General features: G+C 36.7%; 1 protein-coding gene across 1 annotated transcript in view; it reads right to left on the reverse strand.

The window, feature by feature from the left end:
- PIP4K2A (phosphatidylinositol-5-phosphate 4-kinase type 2 alpha) overlaps positions 1-17,892 on the reverse strand; it is an 85,029-nt gene that overhangs the window by 9,565 nt on the left and 57,572 nt on the right. The window contains exons 4-8 of the mRNA XM_087916491.1: positions 17,048-17,200; positions 10,152-10,298; positions 7,271-7,309; positions 4,911-5,024; positions 1,768-2,008 (exon numbers count right to left, since the gene is read on the reverse strand). Of these exons, the coding sequence (XP_087772617.1) occupies positions 1,768-2,008; positions 4,911-5,024; positions 7,271-7,309; positions 10,152-10,298; positions 17,048-17,200 (694 nt within the window). The remainder of the gene's footprint in view (positions 1-1,767; positions 2,009-4,910; positions 5,025-7,270; positions 7,310-10,151; positions 10,299-17,047; positions 17,201-17,892) is intronic.

Here is a 17,892-nt window from a genome sequence, read left to right on the forward strand (position 1 = left end):
TGTCTGCATCTATTTTCCAGTGCTTTCAGCACTTGGGTTAAATCTACTGCCAATTTTGAAATGCTATATGAACACAGATCAGGTGATCAACACAAACCCATTTCTATTATAATTGTTTAGAACAATTTTTTCTATTTTTATTTATTTTCTAAATAAAAGAAAATAGCAATAGCACTTAGAATTATATATCGCTTTACAGCCCTCTCTAAGCGGTTTATAGAGTCAGCATATTGCCCCCACAATCTGGCTCCTCATTTTACCCACTCAGAAGAATGGAAAACTCAATCAATGTTGAGCCTGGTGAGATTTGAACTGCCAAATTGCAGTCAACTGGCAGTCAGCAGAACTATCCTGCAGTATTGCATTTTAACCCCTGAGCCCCTGCAGCTCTTTAGAAAAATAGAAACAATTCTAAACAGTGATAATAGAAATAGGTTTGTGTTGCTCTGGAATATGGAATTGAGCTTCTTTTCTGCTGAAAACACTGAAATTTTTGGGAAATTTGCCAAAACAATGACTTACTTTTTGTTACTATCCACCCACATCAATAGCTGTGGTTTATTTGACAATATTGAAAACAGTATTGTTTAGTAAATAAATTTTCTAAGTAATATAAAAGTACTAATTAGGCATTTCTCAACTTTTTCATATCCCTCAGCTGCAGAAAATAATTCTATTTACCTTCAAATATGGATGTTTATGATGGAATAACTAAATAACATTATTATGAACTGTAGATTTTATGCGCTTGTATTTTATTTTATTGTGTTTTATAATATTTATTGTTTTACTGTCCAGTCAGCCAGATGTTCAAATTGGATTTGGCATTTTTATACTTCTATTGGGTCCTACCCTTAGATAGACGTAGATGTAGATGTAGATATTTGATGGTATTAGAGATACTGCTGTGGAATGTAAACTAATCTGTGTAAAGCTGCCTTTTGTAATTGACTGATGATGAATCTGTCAGTACTGATGGTATACAAGTGGTGCTCTAGATCATTCATCCTCAACTTTTTTGGCATCAGGGAAAGGTTTCGTAGAAGACAATTTTTTCACGGATGGTTTTGATTTTGCTCACTTGCCCTCTGCTCACCTCTACCTGTATGATCCAGTTCTTAACAGACCACAGACAGGGACTGGTTTGTAGGTCTGGGAGTGGGGAGCTGTGCTCTAGATCTTTTGAAATTGCACTTAAGGTTCCAATTACTATTGATGCTATTTTTACTTTCTTCTGCTCCAGTGATTCTACTCTATTTGCAGATCTTTGCATTTTCTGATTTCCTTCAGTTTTTTTCTCTTCTGCTTCATCCAGGTACTGTCCCATCCAGACCTTGTCTTTCTCACTGACTGTCACATAATATCCCAGTTAAGTCTGGGATATTATGTGACAGGTGCCTGTTTGAATTCTAAAGTTCCAGAGCACTTTAGCTGCTGTATTTACTGTCTATAAATTTATTACTATTATTTACTATACATTTTATTGTACTCTAATGTGTTATTAATTCTGTACTCGCTTTGAGATGCACTGTGTGATAAGCATATGTAGAAATATATAAATACAAAGTTAAATTGCTGTACACTGTGCCGCAGACTACCCATAATTTTGTATACTGTTTGTTTCAGTTTAGTTAACCTAGTGTTAACTACTAGGGTGAATAAGAAACTCCACAAAGCATATTTTTGATCCATTTTTTTTTAAACTTAGAGATTGCACAGAAACCCTAATGCCCTTCACGTCTAAGAATTTATAGCAAAGCCACTTACTTTCATGGCATTTTATACCATAAACATCAATGGTTGGATCAAATTCTCCTGGGGCTAAAGGCTGCAAACTGTTCAGTGTATTTCCTGGGCTATCTGGAGGTGTTCCAACTGGGTGAGTCCCATCACTTTCTCCTTCCTCTTCCTCATTCTCTTCACATTCTACTTCCTCTTGCTCGGCTCGTTCAACATCATGAATTCCAACCAGCAAGCTGTAATCCATGAGTTTTAATTGAGCAAGGAACTACACAGCAATAACAAGAAAAAAGGAATCTATTATCTATCAGAAAGTGATATCTTTACTGCATCAAATGCTAGTTTCTACTAGCATAGATTTGTTCAAGTGAAAATAAAAAAATGGGGTTTAATGAAAAATGCAAAAACTATTTCAAGATATAACAATAAAGTTAAAGCAGCTGAATCTGATGTATGCCCAAACCTGCAGGATTTCTGTTTCCACAATCCATATTTGGCAATGTTGAAGTCTGCATCACAGGTAGTCCTCAAGATATGTCCATAACGGATCTGCCCATTATGGTTGCATGTCACAATAATTGTTAGATGAAATATTTCATTTAATGACCCCTCATCTCTGCTTTCCCCAATGAATCATTAAATGAATGCCTGGGCCATTAAATGAAGAATTGGGTGCCTCAGGGGTATAAGAGGCCCTTGGAAGTCTAGTACAGACCTAGGCCCACATGCCATGGCCCTCTCAAAGCCTCCTTCACTCCCTGAGATGCCCTGTGCCCTACTACCCAACCCTTGGATCTCCACAGGCCTTTTCCCACTCCCACCAGGTCAGGTGGGCCTTAGGCCTGACCCCCACCTGACCAGAATAAGCACCCTCCTCACTTATCGCCATGCCCTTGTTGGAGTCTGAATCTGTGGGGAAAGATGAGCTGGAACAAGAGCTGACAGAGATCGAGAGGGTAGCTCCACTGGCCTTGGAGGAACTGGGAAAGGGCAGAGTCAATCCGGGCAAGGCTTTTCTGAATTAGAAAGGCTTGCAGATAGACAGGAGCAGGAGAGACAGAGCTCAGGCGAAGAGCAAGGAGCACCCCCTTCCTAATCCCAGAAAATGGAGAGAAGAGAGAAGGCAAGACCAATGGAGCCGCCTACAAGGGAGGAGAGTAGGACATGTGGCTAGTTGTCTATCCCCAAAATGAGGTTCAGAGAGCTCCAAATGGTAAGTGCGATGGGTGATGGACGTGTGAGGAATAGGCCCAAGCACTGTGGAGTTATGGCAGGGTTTGATGGGGACAGAGGTAGAGGGTACTGTAGCATTGCTGTGGTCAGTTTTAATGGTGAATGACCATAGGAGCACTGCAACCTTTGTAAGTTTGAAACAGAGATTATGTAATGTTGGGGTGTCTGTTGTAACTGAACATTCATTAAGTGACCAGTCATATCTCAAGAACTGCCCCATGTTTCAATTCATTTTGGTAGCAGGTACAAATGAAATAAATTGTATATGTGATAGACACAATTCTTTGCTAAAGTCCTGATCCAATTTTGATTCCTTCCCTTCCATATCAGCTATCTGTTAAAAGTACCAGCCACAGAAAGTCACATGAAAAATATCAGGCTTACTTGGGCCCTGAAAGTCAATCCTGAAAGAAAGACTGGAACAGTATCATATTTACTTCCTCCCCAGCTTTCTAAGAGGAATGTTGATAAACAACCTATCTATACATTAAAAAAATGAAAGCATATTGATTAGTTAGAGCACAGCAGAATGAAAACAGAAAACTAAGTGAATAATCAGACAGCTCCAGAAAATGCATCTCTTCCCATAAAAAGAAACAACACTATGATTTTTGAGATTTATTGATCAACTCAGACTTCTCATCATCCCCAGCTTTCATCACAAATTGGCAAGGCATTATAGGAACTGAAGTCTTAACATATCAGGACCATACCAGACTGAGGAAAATCACTAAAAAATAAAATATATAGTCAGTGTGAAATATAAAATGCATTTAAACTGAAATGTAATTGATGGGAAAGCACAATCTTTTGCAGAAGCAAAGTTACTGATCTAATTCTTAGCAAAACATTTTTTAAAAAATATTATGAATATAAAATAAATTATGATGCATTTCTAATCTTTCTTTATCAATTTGAGCATCTAAACTATCTTACAGTAATTGCTTACATACAAATATAATATTTATATAGGGATTTTAAGGTATAGCAATAGCGCTTAAGACATAAGTGCTTTACAGCCCTTTACAACCCTAAATGGTTTACCCTAAATGGCTAAATGAGTTAGCACATTGCCTCCAACAATTTGGGTCCATATTTTACCAATCTTGGAAGGTTGAGTCAACCTTAAGCTGCTCAGAATCAAACTCCTGAAGCGAATATGAGTTAGCCTGCAGTACTGCATTCTAACCACTATGTCACCATGGCTCTTATATGCTTGAATGCTGCACTAATCACCAAAAGCTGATCATTTAAGAACCCACTAGATTTAAACAGTGGAAAAACAATTTGATCTATGTTTCACAGTCACATCACCAAATATTCATAGTGCAAATTAACAATTCAAAGTAAAATGCCAGGAATATTCAGTTATTTAAGAACAGAAGAGGCAGAATTACTATTTCATAGTGATAACATCTTAGAATGTTACACCTTTTCATAAGGGAGTAATCATTTTATATTTCAGGGAACAAAGCAGCATTTAAATCAAAATTATCAATCTCAGCTTGAGATGTGAAGCTTTTGACCAAAGGCAGGGCTTTATTGTTTATTACTAGCTTGTTTTAAACCAATGTGGTAAATCCTAGACAGTGCAGACAGCAAAGGTCCTTTCAGCTTCATTTCTGTCACTCACGGATATGAGAGATGTGCCTCCTTTTTGGTATCAATTCTGTCTTGCCTGATTCATTGCATAGTTTTGATATTCATGAAAAGCAGGCTGCCTTTTTCTAGTTTTCATTGAGCCACAATATTGTGGCTGCTTTTAATGAACAACCAGAGAGAGATGCGGTCCAAAGGAATTTTTCCGGAATACACATATATTGAATGTATCTTTACAGGAACATATTGAAATATTTTAGTTAACAGCCATATCAGTTAGGTGGTACAACTGTATAAGTGCGTCTGGCAAGGATAGTGCCTTTGTCTAGAATTCTTACCTCAACATCTTTTTTCAGCTTTTCAAGGAACATCTTTTTGTTGGCTTCATTAATGTAAATTTTTTGACCATCATTAATGAAGTCATTGTCTTTAAATGTTGGCAGTTCTTTGGCCTAAGACAGACAAATAAACAAAAGTCATTTCAAAACAATAAAGGCAACAAAATAATGAAATGTCAATGGTCCAAGCAGAGCATAACTAATCATGCAGAGACATCAAAATGCAAAATAACAGCCACCAGGGGGCATTACAGAGCTACAGCACCAGAATATAGGGTACCTTTTCTAACATAAGGTAAAAACAAATACATTAGCATCTTATTTTCTTCTTTCATTAACACAGCCCATGTGTGTTTTCATTTACTTACATTATTAAGCTACAAAACATTTGGATCTATAAAGTCAATGTTTTATACACTTATCTATTTATTAATTAAACAATAGTTGATAGCTGATAGTGTAAACATTAAAACCTGTTTTGCATGGCAGGAACAAGCAAAAAAAGGTTCCAAATACATCACTGATAAAATATCCTACAAGTAACAAACCAGGCAATCCTGTTCAGATGCGCTGCTAAAATGTGTGCTATCAGAAGCTCAGAAGAAGATGTGAGTTCTCCCCAATTTATTATGATAAGAAGATGCAACAAAGATTAATGAAAGATTCAAAGTCAGGAGTTGTTAAACTGCTTTTATGTCTTGCTTAGGGATAATAAATATTATGATTCCTAAGCAGGACAATATTATTTATTTTATAATTATTCATAACATAATTGCATTATTTTCTAGTACACAGTTTTGTGGAAAAAAGCTGCACTGTAGGCAAAGAAGATAAAAAATAAGAGTGATGTAATTATGAATCAAAACATTAAGGGAATATTGTGAATATCTTTTGATAAGTGACCATAAAAATATTTGTTTTTTAAGTAATTCTTATGACAACTTATCATAAGATGGCTAAAATGCTAAATCCAATCAAAACAAAGCACTGATTATGAAGAATCTGTGACTAGTAAAAAGCTATTGTTATCAAAACTTTCATCTGAATTTTTACTCTCAGAAAAGATTTGCACTTGATGGCCTAACTCCTTGTTCTAATTCTATGATTGCATTACAAATATTTTAATATACACTAGTGTACATTTCGTACAATAAAAGAAGCAAAGTGTAGGGGAAGAAACTATGAAAATATACTATCTAAGTAAGAGTTTAATATTTGGTACAACAGAAAAGGTAAAGTACCCAAGATATAGTGGTATATGTAGGAGCACAAGTCCCTCACTAGCAAGACATTCAATAAACAACCATAAGTAACTGTACACTATAACTATAGCCATCTGCTTCACGCTTTGGAGCTCCTAGGAGACAGACAACCACAAAATGCTCCAGATTACTCATGCTTAATCTATATACGTTGCTGTAGAAATTAAGCAAAATCAAATCACTGGCTGTCAGAATCTGATGATTGTAGAAACATATCACTCTCCTCTAAGCCAAGAAGTGAGTATGTTCAAATATATGTTTTGATAAAGTCCATATTATCACTGTCAAAGTGTCACAAGATAAAGAAAACTCCTAGAAGTAACTCAGTTGGTAATGATTTCCCACAACCATTCGCATGATAGCTTGGACAGCCTCACGATAGGAAATTGATTTTGGGTTTCTATTTTAACAAACAAGTGATCACTTTTGGATTTAATTTAACTGGTTCTTCAACAATAGTCAGTTCAGCCTTGTCCAACATGTAGTGTTGGAATTACAATTCAGGTTATATTAGATAAGAATTCAAAAATTTGTGATCCAAACATCTGGAGGCAATGAGATTGAAGAAGACTATTCTAAATGAAGAATTCAGACGTCAACTTTAGAATATTGACAAGCATTGCTGTAAAAATGGGACCTCTCCATATTAAATTTCCATGTGTTTTTTAAATTTACAGCTTCCGAATTCTAGTACTTTTGTCAAAACTGAGGCGTTTCAGATCTATAAATAGTTTTAAATAAATTTTTCCCATTCTCAACATTATCATGATGCTTTCATTGACAACAGTTGGCATAATTTATTTATATTCCATTCTTCAGCAGGTTTCTAAGGCAGCTTAGAAAAAAACTGAAGTTATAGTCTAATGAAATTACATAAGATTTGATTAAAATAAAATCATGCTGGATGTACTCTGCCACCAATAAGTGAAGCCTCACAAGGTTTTGGTTTTAATTTGAGATCAGTGTGTCATGATGGTTAAGTAGTTGTAGAATTGCACCTAAGAAGGCTGCCAAGAATACTCCACAATTAACATACATTTGCCCTTTCTTATAAGTTGAAGGCAGATGACTAAGTATATAAATATAGCTTTGCCCCACCTTTTCTTTGTCACTAGCTTCTCTTGCTACTGTTGAGCCCTGGAAGAAAAACATAGCACGTTTTGTTACTAGAACACTGAATAACACACTTATAGAAATGTTTTCACCATCAGCCTTCTAGGACTTATTCCAGACCCTCAAACTTACTGTATTTCATTATGAACAAATATACAATTCAAACATACTAAATTAAAATATTATAACAAAAGAAAATTCTCTTCATGGAGATTTGGATTTTCTTGGTCCTATTACTATTTTCTTTTACTAATTCTAAGTCCATCAGCTACTAGCATGTCAGCATTCTTCTATAGAGGAAGTGTCCCCTGGTTAGCAATGCTGTGGTAAAAGTCACACACAATTCTTATAAACTATTACATGCATTAACCTGTTTCTATAGATATCTCTTAAATTTTAGCCTGTTCAAAAATGCGAGTTTTAATGGTCTTCCTTATACCTCTGGAAGGAATTTAAAGTATTGGTATTAATAAAACAGTTGTCACCTTGTTTTATAATGTGCACAGATGTATCTATTATGTAAGCATGTATCTACCCCACAACTCTCCCCCTCCCTGGATAATTCACTTGTAACTTACTTTCAAAGTGATATATAGTGTGTATTAATTTTTTTAAAAAATGATTCTAAAATGTTAACAACCAATTAACCAAATATGTGTCAAATATTTTAAAATATTGACACGATTAGAGGATAGTGAAATTTAATGTTTTATGCTAATTCAAAATAAAGAATTATAGCTGTGAAAATTAAAATGGTAACACATTTACCAAAAGTTATACATTATATTTTACTCTTATACCAGTTACCAAAATCAGATGTAGAGTAGGGGGGTGGGGGGAGCACCTAGCTCTCATTTAATATTGTCACAAGTAGCATCATAATAAAGTTCAAAAGGTAAACTGTCATTTTCCTACAGGTAGTCCTTAGTTAACGATAGCAACTGGGACGAGAACCTCCGCTGCTAACCGATGCAGTTATAGAGCATGATGTCACGCCTTTCCAAAGCACCTCAAGGCCCATGTGATTTGGAGAAGGCCTACGCTGCCTTGGGAAGAGGACCTTGTCTTGCCTTGGGACAGGCTGATTGTGCCTTGTCAGCAGTGGGAGGAAGATGATGGAGGCATTGGGTGCGACAGGAGCTTTGTACTATGGCTGGCCATGGCTTAATCTCATGGCAATCGAGAGAAAACACTCCTCAGTGATGGTGGCAGTGCCAGCAGTGCCAGGGTTGAAGTGGAAGCCCAGGAGTGGCGGCTTTCAACTCATATCACTAATGGCCCGGGCCTCTCCTTCAGTCCCACTACTGCCAGAAATGCCAAAAAAGCAGAGATGGGAGGGAGATTGGCAGGTGGGATGAACTGAAGTGTTCCACTAGTCATAAGTGCAGACTGACTATCAAGCAACTGAATTTTGATCATGTGGGCCTAAGAACCATTTGTTCAGTGCAGCCATAACTTCAAAAAGTTTCTGAATGAACGATCATTAATCAAGGAACTGTGGTCAAATAATCAAGAGCATGACAGTATGCGGAAAAGATGCAGATAAGGGAGGAAGAGTGTGTCGGCAGTTAGGTTGATGAGCAATGGTGTGGAAGTGGTTGGGGAAAGTGAGCAATGGTGTGAAAGTGGCTGGAGTGGCACAAGTGCAAAAGGGCTGGAGAAGGGTGTGTGGATGGGGGACACTTACCCCTTTCCCTGCTGGTTTCCCCACTGACATTCTAGGTAAGTAATAGGGAGAATTACAAATGGTGACTATATGATCTCAGGCACTACAATTGGTTGTAAATGTGAGGGCAAACCAGTTGCCAAGCACCCAGGTAGCAGTCATGACCATGGGGTGCTGAGACATCTGGAACTCTTGAGAGCTGATCGTAATCAATATTTGTTCAATGCCATTGTAACTTTGAATGGTCACTGAATAAATTGTTGCAGGATAAGGACTACCTGTATACCCTAGTTTTCCTCTGGGAACTTTATAGCAAACTTTCACTAGTAAATTCTACGCCACATCTAATGAAATGGCCTTGATTTCCACTTGGATAATATTTATAGGTTCAGAAGCTAAAATATTTATGATTCTTAAGTCTGTTACCCATTCATAGTTGACAGGGAGATAGAAATTCTACTGAAGTGAGAAAATGGCACATTTTCACATCCAAGGGTGTGAAATAAACTTGATATTGACTTTTGAACAACCAGGCAAAGGGTTAATTATTATATTTTTTAAAGAATGTAGATCAATAAAACATTGATAATTTACATTCTACAAACTGAATTCTGTAATCTGCAGTTATATCAGTATCTCTTAGCAAATCTGAAAATCTTTTAAAATGTTTTATGGTAAAGCAATATTTTCTTCTGCTAATACAGCATACATCAACTGCTTAAAGTAAAGTACTGTGAAGGTTAGTTGACAGAAGTCAATTAATCTCATGTGTAAGGGTTTTTTTCCCCCTAGCCACCTCACTTCCTAAGCCTAAGCCTAAGGAAATGAAGCAGGATATGATAAACTAATTTGAACAATCAGACTTCAAACAACAACTGCATAATCACCTCTTTATCCACTTCAGCTAGTATTTCTCTTTACAACACACATTATATTATTTTCATAAAAGGTTTTGCTGGATAAACTGAAAATGTTATTTTAATAAACACATCTCAAAAGGATTATTTGTTGAAATGTTTTAATGCACTGTAATTACTAGCTTTAAAGTATCTAATAGAACCTTCCTTCCTTCCTTCCTTCCTTCCTTCCTTCCTTCCTTCCTTCCTTCCTTCCTTCCCTCCCTCCCTCCCTCCCTCCTTCTTTATCAGCAGAACTACTAACAGAATTACTATAATGCCTATAGGAAAAAAAAGTGCTTACCTTTAAATCATATTTTCTATAAACAGATAAACGGTGGCTGAATACATTTCTTGTAACAATCATGTACACTTCAATTCCATCAACAGTAAGCCGGTACATGCCCAAAAACTGTGGAAGTAGTGTGTTTCCATGACATTCCACTATATACTACAATGACATTTTTTTTAAAAAAAAGGAATTTTAGATATTGTTACATATTTTATAATTTTTCTTATTTAAATGATATCAAATCAGACAAGTAAATCACTATGAAAAAATGCATCATCAAGAAATAGTTAGAAGTTTATGAAGTATCTACATCCTTTAATTACTGATGGCATTTGCATGATGAAGATTGCAAAGAATTAAACATTCAATAAGGCTGTGACAGGTGTATATGCAAAATATTCACATTTATTTGAGTGTGTTGATTTCCATCAACATTTGGAATCCACATAACCTATCAATTCTGTTCTCTACTAGTTCGCACCTCGTGCACTGGAAGCAGGTAGAAACTATGTACTTTCATTTCTAAGATTTCAGCATTCCTTCCCAAAAAAGAGGTACTCCTTAAAGCAGGGGTGTCAAACTCATGTCATAATGGCTGCATCATGTGACGTACTGGGACTTTTTCCCCCTTTGCTAAACCGGGAGTGGGCTGGGAGTTTTACAGTGCTGCCTTAAAACCTGCTACCTGCAGATGATATGGGAGCTCTCAAAATAGATATAATTCCCTGTTCAACTAGGAAAGACAGCATTTATTATATTATACGTATGCATGTGTGTATTCCTTCCCCTCCTCTCCTTTTTCAAAAGCTCAAGACAGGCTATACTTCCTTCTCCAATTTTTCACACAATCACATCCTTGACCCAAATCTCCTCAGGCTCTAGTCCAACACCTTATCTACTTATAAAATTGGCTCTCAATATACACAATGAGTGAAAACTTTTTGGTTGTGTTTTCACTTTAATAAAAGATGTGTGATATCCTAAAGATTTAATCTAACTATGTTTAAGACTTCTTCTGTTTCATATAATCGAAGGAAAGAGTATCAAAACCGACAAGATACTAGCTGCAAAGCAGCCTATGTTGTGTTATAAACAGCACAGCAGCTTTTTGATTCCTCAACACCTCACGGCATTGCTGGAGAACGGGAACATCCTAATGCTATAAGGATTATTCTGTTAATATGGATACTCAGTAGGGATCTCAACTTTTCATACACATTTATATAAAATAAAAATTTATGCTTATATACTGCTATGGAAATGTAGTAAATATATGAATAGCTGATTTTATTTGGTTTTCTGCTATTCAAGATTAGTTTCACCTTGTTCTGCATTGACAATAAAATGTGGATGCTTTGACTTTATATGAATTGACTTTTTAAAAAATAATGGTCATAATAAATACAATGTATCTGAAGGCAATCACAATTTTGAATCATGGATTTCCTAATTCAGGATAATCACAAAATATGCACGCAAGCATAGGAGGAACAAGCTTCTGAAGGTATAGAAAAAATCAAAGTATTCAAACATAATAAAATATTTGATGTAATATATTAAATAAGGTTTGTCAGGTACAAGGAATCAGAACCATTACTTGCATTGACCAAAGCAGTTTCTTTATTGTTGATCACCTAGTTACAAGAATCTCACCAGTCTGACTGCATTTCTTTTGGAAATGGCAGATAAAGGCATCAAGTCTGGCTTCTTTCATTTCTTCCCACACAGTAATTCCATGCTGGAATGACTTTTTACTGCCCTCTCTCCTTTAGCCTATGATCCCACCATATATCTTAGGCATCCCATAAAACTACATTACTGCTTATAAATTGTGGCTTTTGATTAATTTCATAAGCATGACAATGATACTAAATAAATTTTGCGTGATGACATTTTCTGTGGTTTGTAAGTGCATTATAAACAGATCTATCAGTAATATACATATATACGCACATTTTATTTCAATAGATGGATTTGCTCTGCTGATTATTTCATGTGACTAAGACTAGTAGGCAAGGCCACTTAAATGCCAATATTCCTTCTTGTAATGAATTTAGTAGCAGTGATTAAGTAGAGAATAATCTATTTTATATTCCTATGCAGAGATTAGAATATATTGCACATTTTCAATATCTGTCCTCTTTTCCCAACCATGGCTACAGTTTGAAATTATTGAAATATTAAATTCTTAACTGTGAAACGATTGTGTACTCTTTCACCAATACTTTGAACAGGAATATAAAAGAGATTTAAAATAAAACTGAGAATCAACTGAAATTGGGGCTAATTAAACTAAAGTTAAATTACAAGTATAGGTTAGAATACTGCTTATTTTAGTTATCAACTACCGTATATACTCGCGTATAAGTCGACCCGAATATAAGCCGAGGCACCTAATTTTACCACAAAAAAACTGGGAAAACTTATTGACTCGAGTATAAGCCTAGGGTGGGAAATGCAGCAGCTACTGGTAAATTTCAAAAATAAAAATAGATACCAATAAAAACTTTCACTAGGACAGTTGAGAATAAGTTTGATGTTCACAATTTCCTCTTTGAAAGAGACCAGTAAATAGGGAACAAGAAGATGAAGAAAAAGAAGTGTGTTTTTTCACACTTTTCAAACTGCAGTGAACAAAAATGGCATCATAGGAACAGGCTTATTCTCAGTCCAAAGGTTTGTTTCTGATTTCTTCCCTGATTTAAGGAAATTTGGGAAAGCGATCTCACTATCATGAAAGGTTTAATTGATTCATTAACCCCAAAGAAGATGATGATGATGACAGTGGGAGGCAGGAGTCACTCTCTCCCTTGCAAGAAAAAAGCAAGAGCCGTTCTTATGATCTCTCTCTCTCTCTCTCTTTCTCCGGAATACAGTCAAGCCCTTTCCAGCAGCGCGATCCACCACCGCCGCTTTGCACCTTGCAAATGCAAAATCCGGGGTTTTTGCATTTGCAAGGTGCAAAGCAGTGGGGTGGATCACGCGTGCTGGAAAGGGCTTGACTGTATTCCGAGAAAGAGAGAGAAGAAGATCATAAGAATGGCTCTTGCTTTTCACCAGCCCAGGGCACTGGGGGCTTGCAAGGGAGAGAGTGACTCCTGCCTCCACTGTCATCATCATCTTTTCTTTGGGTTAGTGAATCAATTGATTTGGGAAACAATCTCACTATCATGAAAGTCAGTGTTCTCTGCCTGTGGGGCGTTTGGAAGAAAACGCCACACGGCATATCCACGCGCGTGTAAGGGGAATCAGAAATCCCCGCGTTCAACGCCTAGCATGGCAGAAGAGAAAATGCAGCTGTAAGCAAATACTGGGAAAACCTGATTGATTAGAAGGAAGGAGGCAAAAGAGGGAGGGGTGGTGGTGGATGGAGGTCCCACTGGTATTTGTGAAACACTCGGTCAGCCGCGCTTAAAGTCAACGTCCTCGCTCCCACCCACCCACCCAAAGCCACGAAGTCCCCCAATCGCACAGCCCAGAATCGCCCTCCCCTCAGGGGACAGCAACGATGCCTGGCATTTTCCGAGACAAGAAGCTCCACCGTGCAATGAAAGCGTCCTGGCTCTAGGCTCGCGGGCTCAGAAAACAACGTGAGCCGAGGTGGCTTCGGCTCTGCTTGGCTTTGTTTCCTCAGCCCCAGCTGCTTTCAGTCCGCTCGGGAGGAGGAGGAGGAGGAGGTGGTGGTGGTGGCAGCTTGCGTCGTTTTCTGAGCCTGCGAGCCTAGAGCCAGGGCGCTTTCATTGCACGGAGGAGCTTCTTGTCTCGGGAAACGCCGGGCGTCATTGCTGCCCCCTGAGGGGAGGGCGATTCTGGGCTGTGCAATTGGGGGACTTCTTGGCTTTGGTGGGTGGGTGGGTGGGTGGGAGCGTGGATGGACGGAGTCCGCGAAGTGGGGCTTGCATGCCCTTGCTGGCTGCCTCTGCTTCCTTAGGGGTGGGGAAGGGGGCTCATCTGGAACAAGGGTAAGTCTCCCCCTCAGTTTTCCCTGAAGGATCTTCTGTCCCTTTTGCCTTCTCCCTACGTCTTCCCTCTGTTAAAATCCCACACACACATTATTTTTGTGCAGATAGATTTCGTGTCTGAGCATTCTCACATGACGGTGGGTCTTTCCCCCCACCCTAAAAACAGTTAAAAAAAGAAAAAACAATATATCCTCATGCAAGAACTTTTCTGCTTCCGATTATGCCCATGCTTACAAGTTGCAAAGGAAACACGGAAGCAGGGAAGCGGCTGCTCAGCTCCGGAGCTCCACACCATTTTTTTCAGAGGGGAATCTGTCACTCGAGTATAAGCCGAGGGGGGGTTCAGCACAAAAAATGTGCTGAAAAACTTGGCTTATACTCGAGTATATATGGTATATCCATCTGGCAGCCATTTCTTATTTGTAATGTGTTTTTTTTGGGGAAAAACCTTATTAGCTTATTAGGGAAGCTTACATTCTTTATTTCTTCTGTACTGATACAGATCTCTCAGTTGTGTCATCTTCTGGTTAATTTTGATTTCTTTAGATAAGATTGCAATTATTTTACTTAGAAAACATGTAATCTATTCCATTATTTAAAAAACAGCATGTGTTACTATCAAGAGCGATGTCAAAATCTGTTTTACACTAGTGGAAGAAAAATAAACTTGATGTTGCTTCTGAAAATGAGTAAATTTTGCTAAATTAATTACTTTAGCCCAAGTATCCCTGTTATGTTCACTATGGGCAGAATAAAAAACATAAAGCATTCTAGTATGATTAGCTGAGTAAATATTATAGGTGGTAACACCACTACAGTGTTGTTGACAATAAGTTGTCAATATCCCAAGATTGCTTCATAGCAGTGAAATCCATCATTATCATTTGACATTGTACAAAAAGCAAATTGAAATTTCTTTGTAATGAAAAAGCCAGGCTTTATTTGCATTAGCTTATAATTTATAACGTCATTGCTTTTATATTGTTGTATCATTATTGGATGCAATACAATAACTTATCATCTGGCCAGCTACTGTCACTACTGATCAAATCTTTATTTTATAACAATAATTGTCTCCACTAACTTTGTATACTTTGGTCTCTGGGATTTTGATCACTTCAATACATTCCAATTTAATTGTAAATAAAGTGTCCAGAATATAGTTTTGTCAAAAGAAATGAACATTTCATTTGGATTCAAGATTTCAAGTATATTCTAGAATTTTGCAAGTTCATACAGAATGCATAAAAATTAAATTATATAAAATTGAAATGCATATCTGAATTTTTATTCCCAGAGTACAAAATCTTGACCTATTAATGCTTCATGTGAAAATAACACTTAAAAAATAGAACTGGTTCAGATTCTGTTAGTTTTAGAAGAGAATTCCTCAGCAAGGAATTCTTTCACATTCATATTAATAACTGGTACAATTTAATTAGATCATTTTTAATTAGCTTTGTGAAAACTTGTTTTGCAAAGAAGGTAGACTATCAACTATGAAAATGTTTAAATGTGCTATTATTTAGAGGTTGTAGAAATCTGAATCATTTCAGTTCTATCATAGAATAAATTAAAATAAATATACAATTTTCTTATCTAGACCAGGGGTCCTAAATCCCCAGGGCAAGACCCACTATAGGGCTGTGGCCTGTTTGAAATTGGGCCGCAGGAAAATTGGGCAAGGGTATGTGTGAAGCTCCACTTGCACGAGTGGAGCTTCGTGTGAGGGTGTTTCTGCAAGTGGAGCTTCACGTGCGAGTACCCTTGCCCAAGCACCCTCTGCTCACTTGTGAAGCCCCATTTGTCTGATTGGAAGGTGCATGCACACCACTTGCACAAATAAAGCTGTGAGTACATGCCTGCACCTGCCATGCACACACAGTCTGCACCAGGCTGTGCCACCAAGCTGGAAAGTTTGGGATCACTGATCAAGATACCTGAGGTCCATATGGCATCAGACTTATGATGTGCAAAATTGGCTGTTTTAGGAACATCCAAGCTTAACATGATACAAAGAATAAATATTTTTTGATTTCTTTTTTCATCCTTAATTAGAAACATATATCCTTCACTATCATGGTTAATATGACTCTTCTGCATCATCTCTTTTTGGATATGCATATAGGTAGTCCCTGACTTACAACTGGTGTCTTAAAACCATTTGAATTCGCCATGGACTTTAAAAAAGCTTCCTGAAACCACACTCAAAGCCCCTCCCCCCAAATTACATAAGCACATTTTGACACTTAGAAATAGCTTGCATTTATGACAGGTTGCAGCATTAACCACAATTTGCATTTTTTTTGCTGGTTTCTAATGCACTAAATACAGTCGGCTAAAATGCAGAGATCTGTAAATTTAATTTCCAGTATAGGGTTTGAACCCAATACAATTACAGCTGACTATTTGCATGGGAAACTGTATCAACTAATCCCATTTGCAAGGTTTGAAATGCACCTTACATCCTCACCCAGCCTGCCCAAAGTCAATATGTGAGGGTTTTATTCTTGGGTCTGATCAGATAATTGTTGAAAGATAATTTTCCTTCCAAACCTTTCATTATTGTTCTAATAACAGAAGAATATATAGATTTCAATTTTAACTTGGTAACTTTGACAAATGCTTGCTAAAAACGACTCAGGATATTTTTTCAACTACTGTACAAGAAATCGACATAACTAAATAAACGCATGACAATCATGCAGCATAGATTCATTTTAATACAGAATAAGATTAAAAATTTAACAAAACTTCTAGAGATTTCTTAAAGGATTTTTTTTTAAAAACCATGGGTGTTACAATGTACAACAAAGGACAAATTCAAGAAAAATACATTGGCGATAAATATAAGCTGTAATGCCCGTTTCTTAAGGAATTATACAAAAATTTAATCAATGAAGTGTAATTGCAACCATCTTATTTCCAAAACAAATAATGAATTACCTGGTGGTATTTCTTCAGTATATTGTGCATTTCTGCTACATCTTCACTTGTTATAGTTTTGATGACATATCTTTTGTCATAAGAGCTGTGGAATCGGGCACCACTCCGAGCAGAAGAATCATTAGCAAGTGGACAACTTCTTGTCAGAGAATTCTGTCATATTAATTAAAGATGGTATCAGAATTAGACATTAATGTAATTAATTGATAAAATGTCTAACTGGACTTCCTATACTCAAGTATTACTTAGATTATATCAGAAACATCTTGCAAAAAGATCAGCGTCAAAATCAATTAATAGTATAATGACATTTGTAAATACATTTATGATGCTTCTAAAGAAAACAGGGTAATAAACGGGACAAAAAACAGAAAGGAAACATTTCATTAACTGTAACTTGAGGGTATACTGCTGCTGAGAAAGAATGTTTTCAGTAGAAAAGAGCTTAGAGAGAGAAGAAAAGTTTCCAAAAGCTTATTTAGACCAGTCTCATATTTTAATACGTCTGTGGGTTCATTTTGATACTTTGAAGACGAATATCTTGGAGCCAATCTACTTTGACCATGTAATAAAGGATTGCACATTGAAACAAATGGTTCAAGAGTGAAAATATTGGTGAATGCTCAAAATATACCATTCCTTTTAGTACAAATTTAATTTAAGTTGACCATACTTTTTCCTGATCTTCATGCTTAAAAGTTAGGAGAAGCAATTTGTACTTGTAATTGGAATCAAATTCAAACTTTATTTTCTGAATTCTTTTTCAATTTCACACCACATATACAATTTAATACAAAGCATAGCTATGTGAGAAAAAAGAGGAATCCACATGAAACATGCTAGCC

The sequence above is a fragment of the Pseudonaja textilis genome, chromosome Z, assembly GCF_049901715.1.
Source record: "Pseudonaja textilis isolate UNSWEBS1 chromosome Z, rPseTex1.2, whole genome shotgun sequence".
Taxonomy (NCBI): Eukaryota; Metazoa; Chordata; class Lepidosauria; order Squamata; family Elapidae; genus Pseudonaja; species Pseudonaja textilis.